The sequence below is a fragment of the Epinephelus lanceolatus genome, chromosome 6, assembly GCF_041903045.1.
Source record: "Epinephelus lanceolatus isolate andai-2023 chromosome 6, ASM4190304v1, whole genome shotgun sequence".
NCBI lineage: Eukaryota > Metazoa > Chordata > Actinopteri > Perciformes > Serranidae > Epinephelus > Epinephelus lanceolatus.
The window spans coordinates 18122964-18138633 of NC_135739.1; the positions used below are offsets into that span (position 1 = coordinate 18122964).

Genomic DNA, 15670 nt, shown 5'->3' on the forward strand with positions numbered 1-15670 from the left:
AGACTGGAGGGTGGGTAGGGGGCACTATTTCCAGATGTATATGTGACTGAAAAAGGTCCAATAACATATGGGATATCCAAACATTACAGGATAACACTGAATACGGGAAAAGAAGAAACACCATGATAACAGGGCACAATGAAGAAGTAGCAGAACCAAAACAAAGCAACATATAAAAACTGGGAATATAAGTAAAGAGGTGAGAAGTCAAGCAAGACAGGAAGTGAGTTTTCAGGAGGAAACACCATAAAGACAGACAAAGGTGAGAAAGGAGAGACACACACAGAGCAGCCAAGGTATCCTTTCTCTTTCCCTCACCCTGCCTCACCTCTCCTCACCCCTCGCCCTCTGCCAGGGCTTAACAAGTGGCAGGGGATGCAGGCAGGCCAGAGCTGTGCTGATTGACAGAACAATTACTGCTAACACGCACCACGATGGAGAGGCAGACATCTCCAAATAGAATTTCACTATGGTGTTGCATCATGAGCTTACAGGAAGGATTTTGGTAGAAAAGCAAAATTGCCCTGACTGACTGACTGACTGACTGACTGTCTGTCTGTCTGTCTGTCTGTCTGTCTGTCTGTCTGACTTAAAGCTGAGCACAACTGCTTGAAAAGCACTCCTCTGTTTTTGTTGCCTTCCATGAAAAAATGAGGAAAAAGCATTTACCCTTGATCAAGGTTGGCTGGTTCTAACTTTAGAAGCAATGTTTGGCAACCCATTTCCTCCAACTCTGACTGTTCATCTGTTAGCTCAGTTAGAGGTGCAGCTATTTTTATCCACACACCTACTGACTGACGAAGAAGTGGAAAGTTAATTAAAAGAGACACCACACATCAGAACATTTCCAATATATTATACATCACAGATCTAATAGGCTAGAAATTATGTAAAGACGTGTGTTCTAGCTTGTGAGGTTAAAGTCACATTAATGTTAGAATTACATGTAAATTGCGTTTGTACCATCTCTTATTTAGATTGAAGGTAACACATATACACAGAAAGCAAAAATGTCAATGAGGATGTTGCTGGAGAGTAATTTAATTGTATTATGGTGTTTATGTAGCACAGATAGGAAGGTTTGTTGTTAGGAAATGGTTAGTAGGGTCGTGACAGTGTGGATTTCTTCTTACTGCTGTGCTAAAGCAATGCATCTCTGCAGTTTGGCAGTTTAGTAACTACTGTTACTAAGGGCAGAACGTGCTGGGTGTTTTTGCAACTTCATCAACAACTTCAGTAATATCTGTATTCTTTTGTACAGCTTAGCTCGGCTTGCTCACCAGGCAGGCCGTTCTCATGCACTGGTCTTATGTTTTCCTATGAAAAGTAATGCACCCAAATTCGTACATATCCCACGCAATCATGAGCCAGTAATTCATGTATAACTCATGCTATTTCAATCAATCAATTTTAAATTTTAAATTTATTTATAAAGCCCAATATCACAAATCACAATTTGCCTCACAGGGCTTTACAGCATACGACATCCCTCTGTCCTTAGGACCCTCACAGCGGATAAGGAAAAACTCCCCCAAAAAAACCCTTTCACGGGGGGAAAAAACAGTATTTGGGAAGGCTGGGATCGTGTGACCAATGTGCTGACGAGAGTAAAGGCACAGTCACATGAGCAAAATTCACACCGGTGAGTACTTGCCTCCTGTTCACTTCCATTCAATGTGAGCAGAGGGGCAAATAAAACATTCACTTCTGGTAGCAAAGCAAATTCGCATCTTCGTATGATGTTGGAGTTCAACTTTTGTGAACTTTTACCGGAGAAGTCGCAGCCTCAACCAATAGCCAAGCATTATGTGTGGAGGAGACAGTTGATTGTTGCTGTGTTTAACCAGCCGATATTGTACGATATTGGCCATGAACAATCCAAACTCCACACTGAAGATGCTGCCTGGCTGGCAGTTAGTCAGGAGACAAGCATGGAACACACAAAAATGGTAAATGTACAAATAACATCATACTTCCACCATATTTATTGGCAAGCTATCTAACATTGGCAAGCTTTTTGTGGGTGTTACACCTGACAACCCCCACATTTAGCACAAACATCGCCTCGGCAGGTGATAGCCGCCCACATGCAGTCACTCATATGTGACCGTGCCCTAAAGAAGGAAGTGGTCGCCATAAAGAGGTAGGTTGTGGTGGTTGATGGGTCAAAAAACACAGGACTTACACCAGGAGTCCGGTGTTTGGAACTGTGTGAGTCATTTTAAGGTATACTGTCACCATGTTTCTTTGGCTAACCCTGACCACATTAACTTTGCTTGCCTAAACCTAACACACGTAAATTTATGTTATGTACTTAATATTACATTGACTGCGTAACATCATTTGTGGGTTGCTAATTTGTAGGCTCTCACATGAACTGTTGTATAAGGATAGTGCTATGAGCGTGTCATTGAGCAAGGCCACAGAGTAGTGACTGCAGACAGACACAGGCCACTGTATCAGGCCCGAGAAACTATTTTTTTCCATGAAAATGCAGTGATGACATTAATGGCCTCATCCACCATGGTAGCATCACGTGGCTGCCGTATTGTGGTGATGCGCTTTATCATCGCAACCCAATGATTAGTAGATAAATTGATTGGTTAAATGACAGAAAGTTCATGGGAAAATATTTTAGTAATTTCAGTCACCTCTCAAGCCAAAACATCAAATATTCTCTTGTTCCAGGTTGTAAGAATTTTGCCACTTTTCTCTCTTTAATGTAATAGCAAACTTAACATTTTGGGTTTTGGACCACAGAAAGACATTTGAAGATGTGCCCTTTCTCACTATCTTTTAACATTTCGTAGACTGAACAAAATTGTGACTAATTCAGATAATAATCTTCAGATTAACTGATGATGAAAATATTCATTAGTTGTCACCCTAATGTTTAGATTTGGAAATATCCTCTGCTGTCACACTGCGCCCTCTCCTCCTACTCCGCTCCACACGGGACTCTGTATGAAGCAGCATCTGTTGGCTGATGCAGTCAGTCTCATGCAGCCATCCTGGCCATTACCACCCCCCCCCCCCCCCGCCCACACCCCACCCCCGGCATTCCGGCCTCCAACAGCTGCATTACACCACGCTCTCTGACTTTCTAATTAGCTTATCTCGGAAAATAAGGATACCGGGCAATTCTTTGCTCTAGCAGTCTAACAACTAGCAGGCCGCAGGGAGTGTGGTTGGCACCTAGTGTCACCAAGGGGGCCGTTGTCTTCGACAGACTAGTACATGAAATTATGGGTTTACTCTCAGTCCTCTGTCTTAGAAACGCTCTCACTGCTTTTCTCAATTTCTTGGCATTTTTTTTTTTTCCCACTTTGAGCTTTAAGTCAATTACCGATCACGACAGCCAATTTAATTTCAAAGATTCAATATTTTTGGAATTCACGGTGTGTAATGAATCTTGCAACTAATGTCTGCCAGATGAAAAGGGTTTGATTTTATTCAGCAGCTTCTCCACTACACAGATTTGGCTACATGAGGGTGTTAGGTTTTAAATCCGGAAAATAATATATTGTTATTTTCCAATTTCTTTAAAGACGTTCACAATACACACACACACACACACACACACACACACACACACACACACAAACACAATACGATATGAAGCTCCAGATACTATATGTGCATGACACAGGATATCATTAATTCTGCTGGTGTTTAATGAACTTTTCAGGAGTCTGTACGCTCCCAGAATAAAATCCATTGTTAATCTGTCACACATTTCAAAAGCAATGTTGTCCTTTTTAATTTGTTCACCCATCATTCATTGTTTATCAGACATGTAACCTGTAGCTGTGTTTAAATGCCAGATGATATGGTAAATCCATGCCTCTGTCTGATCTGATGTCTCCTGGCTGGAGGAGTCATGGAGCGAGGGATGGAAGGAAAAAGGAAGGGAGGAAGGGATAGAGGATAGATCCTTCCACCTGTAGCAGTGAACGTCCTGCAGGACTGTAATCTGCTAGTTGTCTCTCACTGAGACGCCCAGCTTAGCCGAGGCCAGCCAAGCCCTGCAGCCTCCAGCACCAAACGATGCTGGGGCCCCAGGACACAAGGCACCTGCACGGGGAGATAAAGGCTTCAACTCCTGGGCTAATACTGACGATTCTTTTGATAAATACAGACGTGGGGTGGCGGGTGGTGGTGGGGGAGCAATCTTTTCCCGCTCACTCTCTCCCTCATTCTCTCCTCCCTGTCTACCTGTCTCAGTAATCTCTCTTTCTTGTACTTTGTGTTTTTCCTCCTCCACCCTCTCTCTGTCTGTTTGTCTGCACCTTTCCCTCTCTCCCCTTCTCTTTCTATCTCTCCCTCTCTCTGTACCTTCTTTATCCTGTCCTGTGTGAGTTTGGATCAGACAGGCGAAGCTCTCCACGCTCTGCCTTTTTATTTATTCCATATCTGTAACTGTCAAAAAGAAGATTGCTACTTTAGGAGCTGTCTGTGCTTTGTTGTGCTCACGGAAAGTCAAATAGAGGAGGTTGTGTTAAAAGCATCTTGACCACTTTGTGGGGACACAAACAATGTCAGCTGCGGTCTTGGGAGCCCCAGACAGTTGAAAATGGCTCTACAAGTGCATGACACATGATGCCTTTTAGATGGCACAGCGCTGAGAGGAGCGGTTAAAACAGTATTAGCCTGGGGAGGGAATTGGAGTCGGGCCTCGGCAATGTTACCTCCTGCTGTGTCTGTCACTTAAATACCTATTTATGAGGGCTTATTGAAACATAAACATGGCCAGGGTTGCATGATTAGCAGTATTAAGAAAAGCTTTGGGACCTTAATGACCCAACAAGGCTGCTGCGCAGATTAACACCTCAGACATTCAAGATTATGTCAAATGAGGAGTCATGAGCATTCAGAAAGTGGGACAATAATTACCTGGCATAAAATGTCAGCTGATTTACCAGCATGAAACTGTTATCACATGTAAAGAAACAGGGATATAGCTTTGCTTTATGGTGTTGTACGCGGGAACTTAAGCGACAGTGCACCGACATTCACCTGAGAAATAACAATCTTAAAGCAAGCACTTGCCAGCTTCACTGTCAATATATGGCTGGCAGGATGAGACAATAGTAGTGGCTGGCACTGTGAAAAAGCCATATCTCCACAAGCACAGCAGAGAAACTCTGAGTGCAAAGTTGCAACGACACCACATGGAGTCAAAACAGAGAGAGCGAGGCAGCCGAGCTGAGCTGCATCATGTTGCACTGTGCTGTATCGTCGACAGCAGTTCATCTTTCCTGTCTACGGTGTCGTGCCCATTGTCTATTCCCATTAGCCTGTGACCGGCGTGCTACGATATGGTCGGTGCGGGTGCTAGGCTAGCAGACGCAGACGGCTCAGGGTGGCAGATGCCTGGCTTTTCTGCGGATGCCCTCCATCAACTGATGACAGATGTCAGGGCTCCTCTTGGACGGCAACACTTCATCACGCTACCCTGTTCTCCCTCCTCGCCCCACTGGATTCACCAGCCTGCTTGGCAGACGCTGCGCCCAACCCCACTGCACCAGCCCCATTCCCTCCTGCCACACCTATTCATTCACACACACACTCACACACACACACACACACATCTCTGCATCCATCAGTCAAGCGTTATTACATCAGACAGCCGTCATACTGGCAACCAATGGATCACATGCTAATGCGCCCAAACGCATCCACTCTGGAAATCTAAAGTATCAGTCTTTAGGGTGTGTGTGTGTGTGTGTGTGTGTGTGTGTGTGTGTGTGTGTGTGTGCGTGTTAGGAAATATGAATGTTGGGAAGAGAAAAGAAGTTTTCAAAGTTGCAGAAAGAATTTAAATACTCTGTTTTATTTTACAGATGAAAATATATTGAAACACTTCCCTTTAAAAGGGAAATTCACCCATTTTCAAAATTCATACGAGTTATTCTTATGGTCTAAGACAGTCCAAAAATGTCAGTAAAGATTAACAACTCTCTCCTAAATCCAAGAGCTAGAGTGCTAAAACTAAAACTTGTGATGACATAGGGTGTAAAGTCTGAAGCCGCTCTACAGACAATGAATGGTGAAAGATGTTCTAGGTGACACTGAGAGCAACCAGGGGACTGTTCTGGGTATATGGGTACATTTTCTGTTTCAGGACTGAGAAAACTACAATACAATAAAGCTGGTGTGGGTATAAAAAGAAAACAATCATATTGTGGATTCACAAAAACAGGCTCCCATTCACTGTCTATGGAGCCGCTCCAGACTCCAGACACCCTATGACATCACAAGTTTGAGACTTACTTCCCTGGTTTCTGGCTTTGACAGAGAGTAGCTCATGTTCACAATTATGAATTACACTATCCTTTGTCTTGGAAATAACATATTGGAATTCTTAATCCAGGTGGTGTTCCCCTTTAAATCAACGCTTGTAGAGCGAGTGCTGATGCTGTTATTGCACACTTACCATTTTGGCCTGCTGGTAGACTTGACTACAGGAGACATGCCATCTCTGTACAGACTCTTGGTCTTGGAGAAGTTGACTACGTTGAAAATGACTCTCTGAAAGACAATGAAAAACATTGAAGCCATATTAAAACCACCAAAAATTAAAACAAGTGGAGTTATTGATCACCAGTAATACTGTAGAACAATGTTTTTACATGACTGCATTTTGTCTGCATGTTTGTTTGTAGTGGGCAAAGAAATGCACCTATAAAACCAGTGGAGAAAGAAGGGTGTGAGCTAGCAAACATGTACGTTAACAATGCAAGTTTTAAAATATAATAAAAGAAATCTTCTTTGCTTATGATTAATGAGGAAGAAAAGGCACTAAATAAGTTTGTCTCAAGGATACACTAAATGCCTTCAGTGAGTAACACTGAATGTAACCTCTTTAAACAGATATCTGCATATGAATGCAATATGTTTAGGCAATGTGACATGATTTTGGTGTTGAAAAGTGTTTTGGTTATGTTTGTAGTACTGACCAATCTCATTTGAATGGCAGCTAAACAGTCCATATGTAGGGGCAGAACGCATCAGCTGAAATGCAATCTTGGAACCCACTGGGTATCATCTGACCACAATATAGCTTCATATTAGAGGTGCACCAATCCAGCTTTTTCAGTTTCGATACCGATCCCGCTGTGGCTTTGAGTATCAGCCGATACCCAATACCGATCCGATACCATGGTTGACCTAAAAAGCTATATACCTTTACATGTAGAACAGAAAAGACTGGAGGCATCAGGCACTGATGACTACACAGTTCTTTCCTAAGACTGCAACAGCAGTTGAAATAGTGTGAAATACCTCCACACAGCAGATTCTCTACTTCGCTCCATGACATATGACGTAGCTCGAGTCGCAATAGATTTAAAGGGAAAGGATCGCCTCAGGTATAGGTTGCATTTTCCAATACCCAATCTATCTATTTTGATAATATCAGGGCCAATATTTGATCCAGATATCGAATCAGTGCATCCCTACTTCATATTAACTTTTTATTTATTTATTTATTTATTTATTTATGTGCATTCATATGCAAATATGTTCATAAGAGATTAGCCCAAATGACTGTCACACAGAAGAGGAAGTCTTTGCCCCGACATCCACTTGCAACACCAGATCCTCTGAAATAATGGCCATTGCTTCCAGAGGCTTATGGTCATTGTACCAATAGTAGATGGGTTCCGAGATGGATGACAATTTACAAGAGCACCTTTAATATTTGGTCATTTCCACTACATGGTTCGACTCAACTCCCTTGGAACTGTTCTTTTCTGTTTTCCACTGGCAAAAGTTGTGGAGAGTACCTGGTACCTGGTATCTCTTTTGGTACCACTTTGGTCAAGGTTCCAAGCACACTGAGTCGATACTAGAAAACATTACAGACCCCTGATTGGTCAGAGAGAGCCGTCACCAGAGTGACATGGGACGTTCTGCACAAACCTGCCATTTTTAAATAGCCAAGCTACAATCAATAGCGACCACAATTTTTTTATTAAATCAATGGATGGAGCAGTGCATACTGTATTACGCTGAAGAAAATATCATGGCAGTTTCACATGGCGATACTTTGCCAGTCAGCTAAGAGTCCCCACTACACTACAGATAGTGCTGGGTACTATCTGCAGTGGAAAACAAAACTGAGAAAAGCACCTTGTACCAAAAGTGATTCAAGTTGGGTCAAGTTGTGGAAATATGGTATTATAATCCCAGTCCAATAAAATGTGAACTTTTGAAGCATTACAAACACATAATCTAAGACTGAATCTGACAAAGTGGCATAACATAGAAAGTCTTATATACATTATTAAAAAGCCATTAATTGACTCATTCTTTACAATAATTTCTTTTTCATGTGACACATGAGTGGCTATAAAATATAAACCTCTAAACTGCGTAAGGAGCTCGGAGTTGCCACTACCACCATAGATAACACCACCAACACACAAAATCACCACACATTAACATTACAGTGAGGAGATAAGGCAGCTTTAATGTCCCGCAGATGATCCCATGTTGCAGTAACAAAGTTCCCGATAAAAGGCAGCAGCTCCGAGGAGTGCCAGCCTCTAATCTGGGAGGACATTACGGTTCTCCCCAGAGGGATGCTGCCTGGCCCAAAACATTAAGCTTTGCCTGGAGTGCAGAGGACAGCCATGGTGTCTGGCTTTCCACCTCCCCTGGACCAAGGACTTTCTTTCTTAGCTAAAATGTTGTGGAACAGCCTTTCCTTCCTCCCACCTCCAGCATGCATGATTAGGATCAGGAGGAGTGGGAAAATGTGGAGAGAAAAATGAATAAATATACTTTTTTAAAAAGTCAAATGAATGGCAATGGTAATACTGCAGTGAGGTAAATGAATCCTATTGATGGGGCATATCAAATTACCAACTAAGTCCAGGTGGTGGAAGTTAACTGGGTGCTACTGAAATCCTATTACAGACTCCCCACCCTCCTCTCCCTCCTTTTCTTTCTCCTTTCCCTCCCCCTCATCCATTTCTCCCTTTTTCTCCTGCCTAGCATCAGAGGAATGGGGATTGCGGATTGTGGCAAGCTGATTCAGACTTAGGTAAAATGACATCTAACTGATGTTGAGACTGGCAGCAGGCTCCTGTAGCAGGGAGATAAGACCATTGCTGCTGGCATTTCAATTACACTTTACTGCCCCGCACATCTGTTGCGAGAGCTACTTTTCAGCCTTTTCCCCTCAGGCAAATACAGCCTTACTCTGACTCCACTGGCTTTCTTTGACTGCACAGCCTCCTTCCTCATTCTTTATCCACAACAAATTCAGATTGTCTTCCTCCTTAGCTTCACTCTACCCACTGTTTGTAATCTATTTGTTCGGCCTGTTTAACTCAGAGGGAGCTGAGGCTGGACAGATGACAGAGACACGCGCCCGGCGAAGAAAAAAAAGGAGCTGAATCGCAGACAGACTGATGCACAATACAAGGGTGGGAGACAGTAAAGCAGAGGAAAAGGTGCTGAAGCTAGTAGAGACAGCGGGGACAGACACAAAGAGACAGAAGATAATTACACAACAGTGGGTGGGAGACAGAAAGTTACTGAGAGGTAAAGAAAATAAACTGGGCTCCACTGGCTCAGTGGACAGATGTGGAGGACACAGACAGCTGGGCTGGTAGGTGGGGAGGCAGGCACATGGCATGTAGAAGCCTCAGACTCCCTCTGTGGTTCTCTGATTTCATTGAAGCTAAACAGATTAAAAGAGAAATCTTTTCGTCCTGTAACTCAACAGCGGATCACAAAGTCAGTCTTTAACCTACAAGACAAGAGGAACTCTGAGAAACTTAAAAGCAAGGTAGGAAAACCCTGGGCAATTCTCTAACAAGCACAGACCAAGGAAGACTGTGTACCTCTTTCAAGATACAAGAATGTTGTATTCCTTTAGAGTAGTATCTGCTGTATAGTGTAGAAACACGTGCATCAGATGTCCCTGTTTCCCGCCAAAGCTTCTTCTACACCTATTTGAATGGTCATGTTAAAAAAATCAGTGTTTCAGAGTCCATGTTCTATGCATATGCCATTTTTGTCAGGTGGAAGGCCATTTTTCTTTGTGCTTGTCGCTCTTCTGTATTTTCAAGGCTCCAAACAAACCCTACTGTACAATGGTGGCTGAAGGGACGCGACCATAGTTGTGTTTACACAGTATCAAGAGGACTAGTGCAATTTTGGTATTCATTTTTGCATGAAATTGTGCTTGCATTTCCATCTGCTAAGGCCACCTCTTATCACAAATGCAAGCACAAAGATCCATTTTTGTGGCTTTGGTTGACAGAAGCTTCAAAATTACTAAATCCCATTCATGTATGTTAAGTTTTGCCTCTTTGATTTTGTTCACTTTTTTGAATCAAGTCCAGACTAAATGCACTCTGAAAACACAACGCTAAATGTGATTACATCATAGTCTGTTCTTAGTTAAAATAATTCATTAAATTATACCAAAATGTCATCAATGGCTGTTTGGGGAATGTATAAGCTCCTTCCCTCTGGAGATTAAGCACCTGTAGTCATCACTGAGCAACAGGACTGATATGAGCATCTGCAGTTTCAATTACATTTAAAGAACATAATACATGCAGATGATCTGTTGTGCATACATGGAGCTCTCATTTTACACAGTCGTGTTAGCTGACAGACGTGCACGCACACAGAAAGTGATGCAATTTTTGCTTATATAGAGCTTCGATTCCCCGCCCGAACTGAATTGACCCTTTGCTACATCCCGCCCTTCTGTGATGGTCCAACAAACTGTCGCAGTAAGCATGGAGCCCACACTGTAACTAACTGCACTCCCTGAAGAAATATTATCATATTTTTGGGACAATGAAACAGTGATTCCAGAGAGAAGCAGACAGAGGGGTCTACAGTCTGTGTTTGAAGGATATATCCAGGATGTCAAACTGACTCAGCAGCGACAACAGGTTAAAAAGACAAAGATAGTTAGAAGCTAAAGCCGAACTATAGGCTACAGATCACAGTGTAAAAGTGAACCATCACATCACTGCTGATCGCCACAGAAGACAATGAATATAAAGGGAAACTTTGCTGATTCACCCCTGTGACAGACCTCCGCCGCCAGATAGGCAGGGATCTCTGGTCCAAGTAAAACAACGTTCATCTGCACACACTGTGATGGCACACAGCTGGTTGAATATCAGCAAAGTTTCCCTGCTTCTCTTCACTGGTTCCTGTACAGCAGGGTCGGTCTATGTTTCACTGTTATAATCATTAAAAAGCAAAAGCAGCATGTGTATACATTCAGTAGGCTATATCTTCAGTAGCTAGCTAGCTAACCCTACACTTCTCAGGGTTTGATTTTGGTTTTGGAACAGGGAAGAAACATATATCTTTTTCCAACGTCGCCAGGTAAGGAGTATCATTAATACATGACGTGCCCCAGACACAACATTTAGCTCCAAATCCACAAAACCAGCCGTTATAATTAGTCAGTCTGTGTCCGGGGGCGGGACCTAGCACAGGGTCAGTTGGGCAGGGTTTGGACCAGGTGGGGCTGTAATGCCCTGGGCTTCAATTGGGTTGGGTTCACTCCAATTTTTTCTTTTTTTTCTTTTAATGTAGACCACCAATCCATCACAACTTCCACTCCTAATTAATGAGGAGAAATGTTTTTCAATCTCTATTTTGTATATGTGGCATATGAGTTTTTGGGCCACACTGAACATTCTGTAGAAAAAGGCAAATGTCAGAGATTGTGACGTACAGTAAGGGTTTGTTACCTCACTGAAAAGACTTCAGTTGACTTAAGTTTGTAATACAATAAATAGTTATAGTCGAAATTGAGGTTTTTAATCATGCTCGAGTCCTAAATTGGTGCTGTGGTTCAGGATTGGGTCAGACTTGGACAAAAACTATGTGAGTTCATGTAGGGTTGTGCTTGAATTTATTGGGCCCTGTCATAGCTCTGATATAAGAAACAATAGAGAAGAACAATGCTGTTGCTGTTCTGCATATATATCTAAATTAGCACTGCTTTCACAAACATTGTGAACTACTGAAAACAGCCAAATTTGTCGTGTTTGCAAGCATACTTAACCAATAAACTCACTGATTTTCTTTCTTTCTTTAACTGTCTCACACACACACACACACACACACACACACACTTAAAGAATTTCATAGAATGAGATTCAAACAAACTGCTGTGGGGCCTATTCTCCAGATCGTTAAAACTTACGCACAACTAGGACCAATTTAGAACACGTGTGCATATTCGTGTGTGTGCATGTGTCTGCACATGTGTGCTGCCCTGGAAGATTTAATTAGGCTGGGAGCAGTTAGAAGAGATTAACATCCATGCTGTCTGAGCTGTCATGTCGACGGAGCGTGTCAAAGCCCTCCGCCGTCCCCATCACTGCTGAATTACAGACTGGAACAGGTGTCTCTGCGGTGTCACAACACACACACACACACACACACACATATGGATGACAATAAGCGTCCTTAAATACTGCATCTAAACTATTACATTTCTAAAAAAATTAGTTGAAAACAGTTGAACCTCCTTTGGCTGACAGAATCTTACAACATGCAAAACTCAAATGAACCTTAATGGTGCAATAAGTAAGATTTTCACTCTCTCACAGCAGCAAATAACTATAATGTATCTGCAGGGACTTAATGAGGTACTTCATCAAAACCAATGACTCAAAAAATACTTCCTTGCAAAACCCCAAAAAACTCAAATCCACTAATAAAACTTAAAAGTCGCTGTCCTCCTTTTGGAACATGATACAATCACAGGATCACACGTGCGCTTTGAGTGTGAGCTATTCATGTTTTAGGTGACAATCTAAATGAGTCATTTCCGACCCCAACCTCTTTGCTAACCTTTAAACAGTCCAGCCAGCCAGCCACAGGGTTTGGCACTAAAATAGCCTTGCTGGTGCCGCTTCAGGATAGGATTGCATTTAGGACCAAACACTGTCTTTTGATCTCCATCGATCCAGCCTGTGGCCAGATAGCATTGCTTCCTGGAAGAAGCCTGGATAAATTATTAAAGAAACCATTCTAAATGTGTAGTCGAGGGCTTCTGCAGAGGGAATGAGCACTTTGTCCTTTTGATAGTGATGGTCGAGCAGGCTTTATTATGAATGATCTGAAAAATAATAATGTCTATAGAATGTGAAAGCTCTTACTGGGAAGATTAAGTTCTGAAAACCATATTAATTAAATACTTGTAGGTTTGTTAACTGGAGTTACTGACGAACTATATTTAGGTGGAACTGAAGAGTCCGGCTTTATTATAGAATTAAAGGTACAATGTGTGAGATATGGCCAGAGCTAAAATTTAAAAGATTAAGAAATGAACTAACATTATCAACAGAATGTGAGAAAGTAATATTTTTGACATTATATATTATGTCGCAGAGATATCCATTGAAATGAGCATGCTAACCAGCTAGCCCTGTCTTGTAATGCAACTTTTTACTGCGCAGGTGATGGTGAGTCACTGTAGCGTCCAATCTGCCTTCAGTCCAACATGAGGAGATGAAGAAGCAGAGCTATAGTTCCTTGGTATTTGGGCCTTACAGCTAAGTGACTTCATCATTGCAGACGATTTCTTAGTCTGAGCTGTCAGTCTTTTTCTCGTCTTAACATTCCAACAACGTTTTTTATTCCTGGCTCATGCAAATACTGAGATTTATTGGCAACTTTGGCAAACACCAATCGATGAGCTCTCTCCAGTACCAAACAAAAAGCAACAAATGGGGTAGACAATAAACATAGAGGGAACGCCTGGGATGCGAAAGAACGTGAACGTCTTGGTTCCATTGTGCTGTTGAACAGGAGGAGAAACTGGTGGAGTTGTGGAGTCCATGTCCTATTTGGTGTGTATCTGATTCACCAAGAGACACTCATTTTAGTAAGAAATCCTAATTTTTGAAATGGAGCTAACCAATGGAGGCCGGTGGCAAGTTGAGGCAACAGATTCCAAAATATTAAGCTTTTATGCAAATACAGGCTATCTTTATGAATTATATTGATACTGACCTGACAAAGATACTATTAACCTTTAATACCTTTTAACTTGTGAAGAGTTAAGTGTTTTTGTGGACGCCTAAGAAATTGTTACTTTGTCATATTTCTTCATAAAGGGACTTTGGTGTAATATTTTTCACCAGAAGCAGGATGGGAAAAAATCTCAAAAGAAATCTCTTGTATTCTTGCAAATAGTTACCCCATACTGTCTCCAGTCTTTGTAAAATCTTTAAGTGTGTGACCAAAAACTCACATTGTTTTTCGATGTGAGAGGATGTCAGCCTTTAGTCCTTTGAAAATGTTCTTCAAAGTCTTTTCAAAGTCTTCTAGTGCATGGCACGTATTAGTAGCAGAATAAACACAATGTATTGCAGCAAAGATAGAAGTGATGCAAATGAAGCAAAACACTCAATACATTAGAGATAGCTCTTGGCGAGTAAAGAGATGAGGTTTGACACTGAGCTCGCAACATTTCGCTTAGACTGGTAAGTGACATCTAACGTTGGCTACTTGGTGAACTTTAGTGCAACTAAGGACAGCAGAAACCGTACTGACGTCGATGTAGGTACAGACGTTTTCCAGTCACCTCTCCAAATTTGGGCTATATTTGGGCTCTTATGTTTATTGTGCAAGTGTTGATGGTGCTTTTTGGAGGGTATTCATGTGGCCACGAATCACTCACTGGGACGAGGAAATCAACTCACCAGTCGTTAAACTCTCCCCCTACTGACTTTTGCTAGCTAGCCAGGTTGAGGTTTTCAAACATCAGTAAACACTGAGGAAACGACGGAGAAGACGGACATCAGCTGAACAAGCATCCTGCCAGCCACTGTATAGGCGTCTGAAAGTAAACTGGATGTCTTCCGTGCTGCATCAGCTTCCAGCGGTATATCCTATGATCCACTGAAAGTTGGCTAAATCCTGGACAGCATCATTCAACCAGGACACTCTTTTTCTATATGCCAAGCTTACAGAGAAGAGGACTCTGGCAAGAGACGGAGAAGAGGCCTGTGCTTTACGGTGAGTAAGGACTGGTGTGACGGTGACCGCGCTGATCAAAGGCGGCTGCAGAGCGATGATGTTCGGGAAGTGTGAATAGTTGAATCATTCCACGCCCAAAAAAAACATGGATTACCAGAACCATCCACAAACACTGACAATTATAATTCAGCAGCCATCGACGTCATCAATTTCACTGGACTTGTACCTTGTATAAATCCATGTGACAAAAAAAAATTATTGACTGAAAACATTCCAAATGGTGCCGATATACAATATAGTTTTGATGTGGCTGTTTTCTTGCTACTATGTTCTTCCTAAAACTGAGCAAGCATCTCACATCAAGATTATCAGATAGCAGTGTTATTTTGTCTGGCTCTTAGAGTTTCAGCAGTTTGGTCAAATTTTGCATATTCTTGACTGTAAATTTAGACTGTATGGACTCTGTAGTAGACTGGTGAAATGCTGCCCTCTACTTCTTGGGAGCATGTGATCAGGTATTAAACATTGCACCTTAAAAAATAATTATGCAATGTGTTTCTTTGACAAAAAAGAATCCATTGGCCTGTCTTATTTGAACCTACTAAAATGATTAACAGGCGCATGACTTTTGAATTTTCAACAACTGTTAAAATACTGTAATATAAGTATGTGTCATTTAGGTATTGCC

The 15670-nt window shown here is 42.0% G+C and overlaps 1 protein-coding gene across 2 annotated transcripts in view; it reads right to left on the bottom strand.

The window, feature by feature from the left end:
• The window catches only part of agbl4 (AGBL carboxypeptidase 4), a 394549-nt gene that overhangs the window by 232871 nt on the left and 146008 nt on the right, over window positions 1-15670 (bottom strand). For both annotated transcript variants that reach the window (XM_033621660.2, XM_033621661.2), the window contains one exon: window positions 6437-6531. In XM_033621660.2, coding sequence (XP_033477551.1) covers window positions 6437-6531 — 95 coding nt within the window. The remainder of the gene's footprint in view (window positions 1-6436; window positions 6532-15670) is intronic.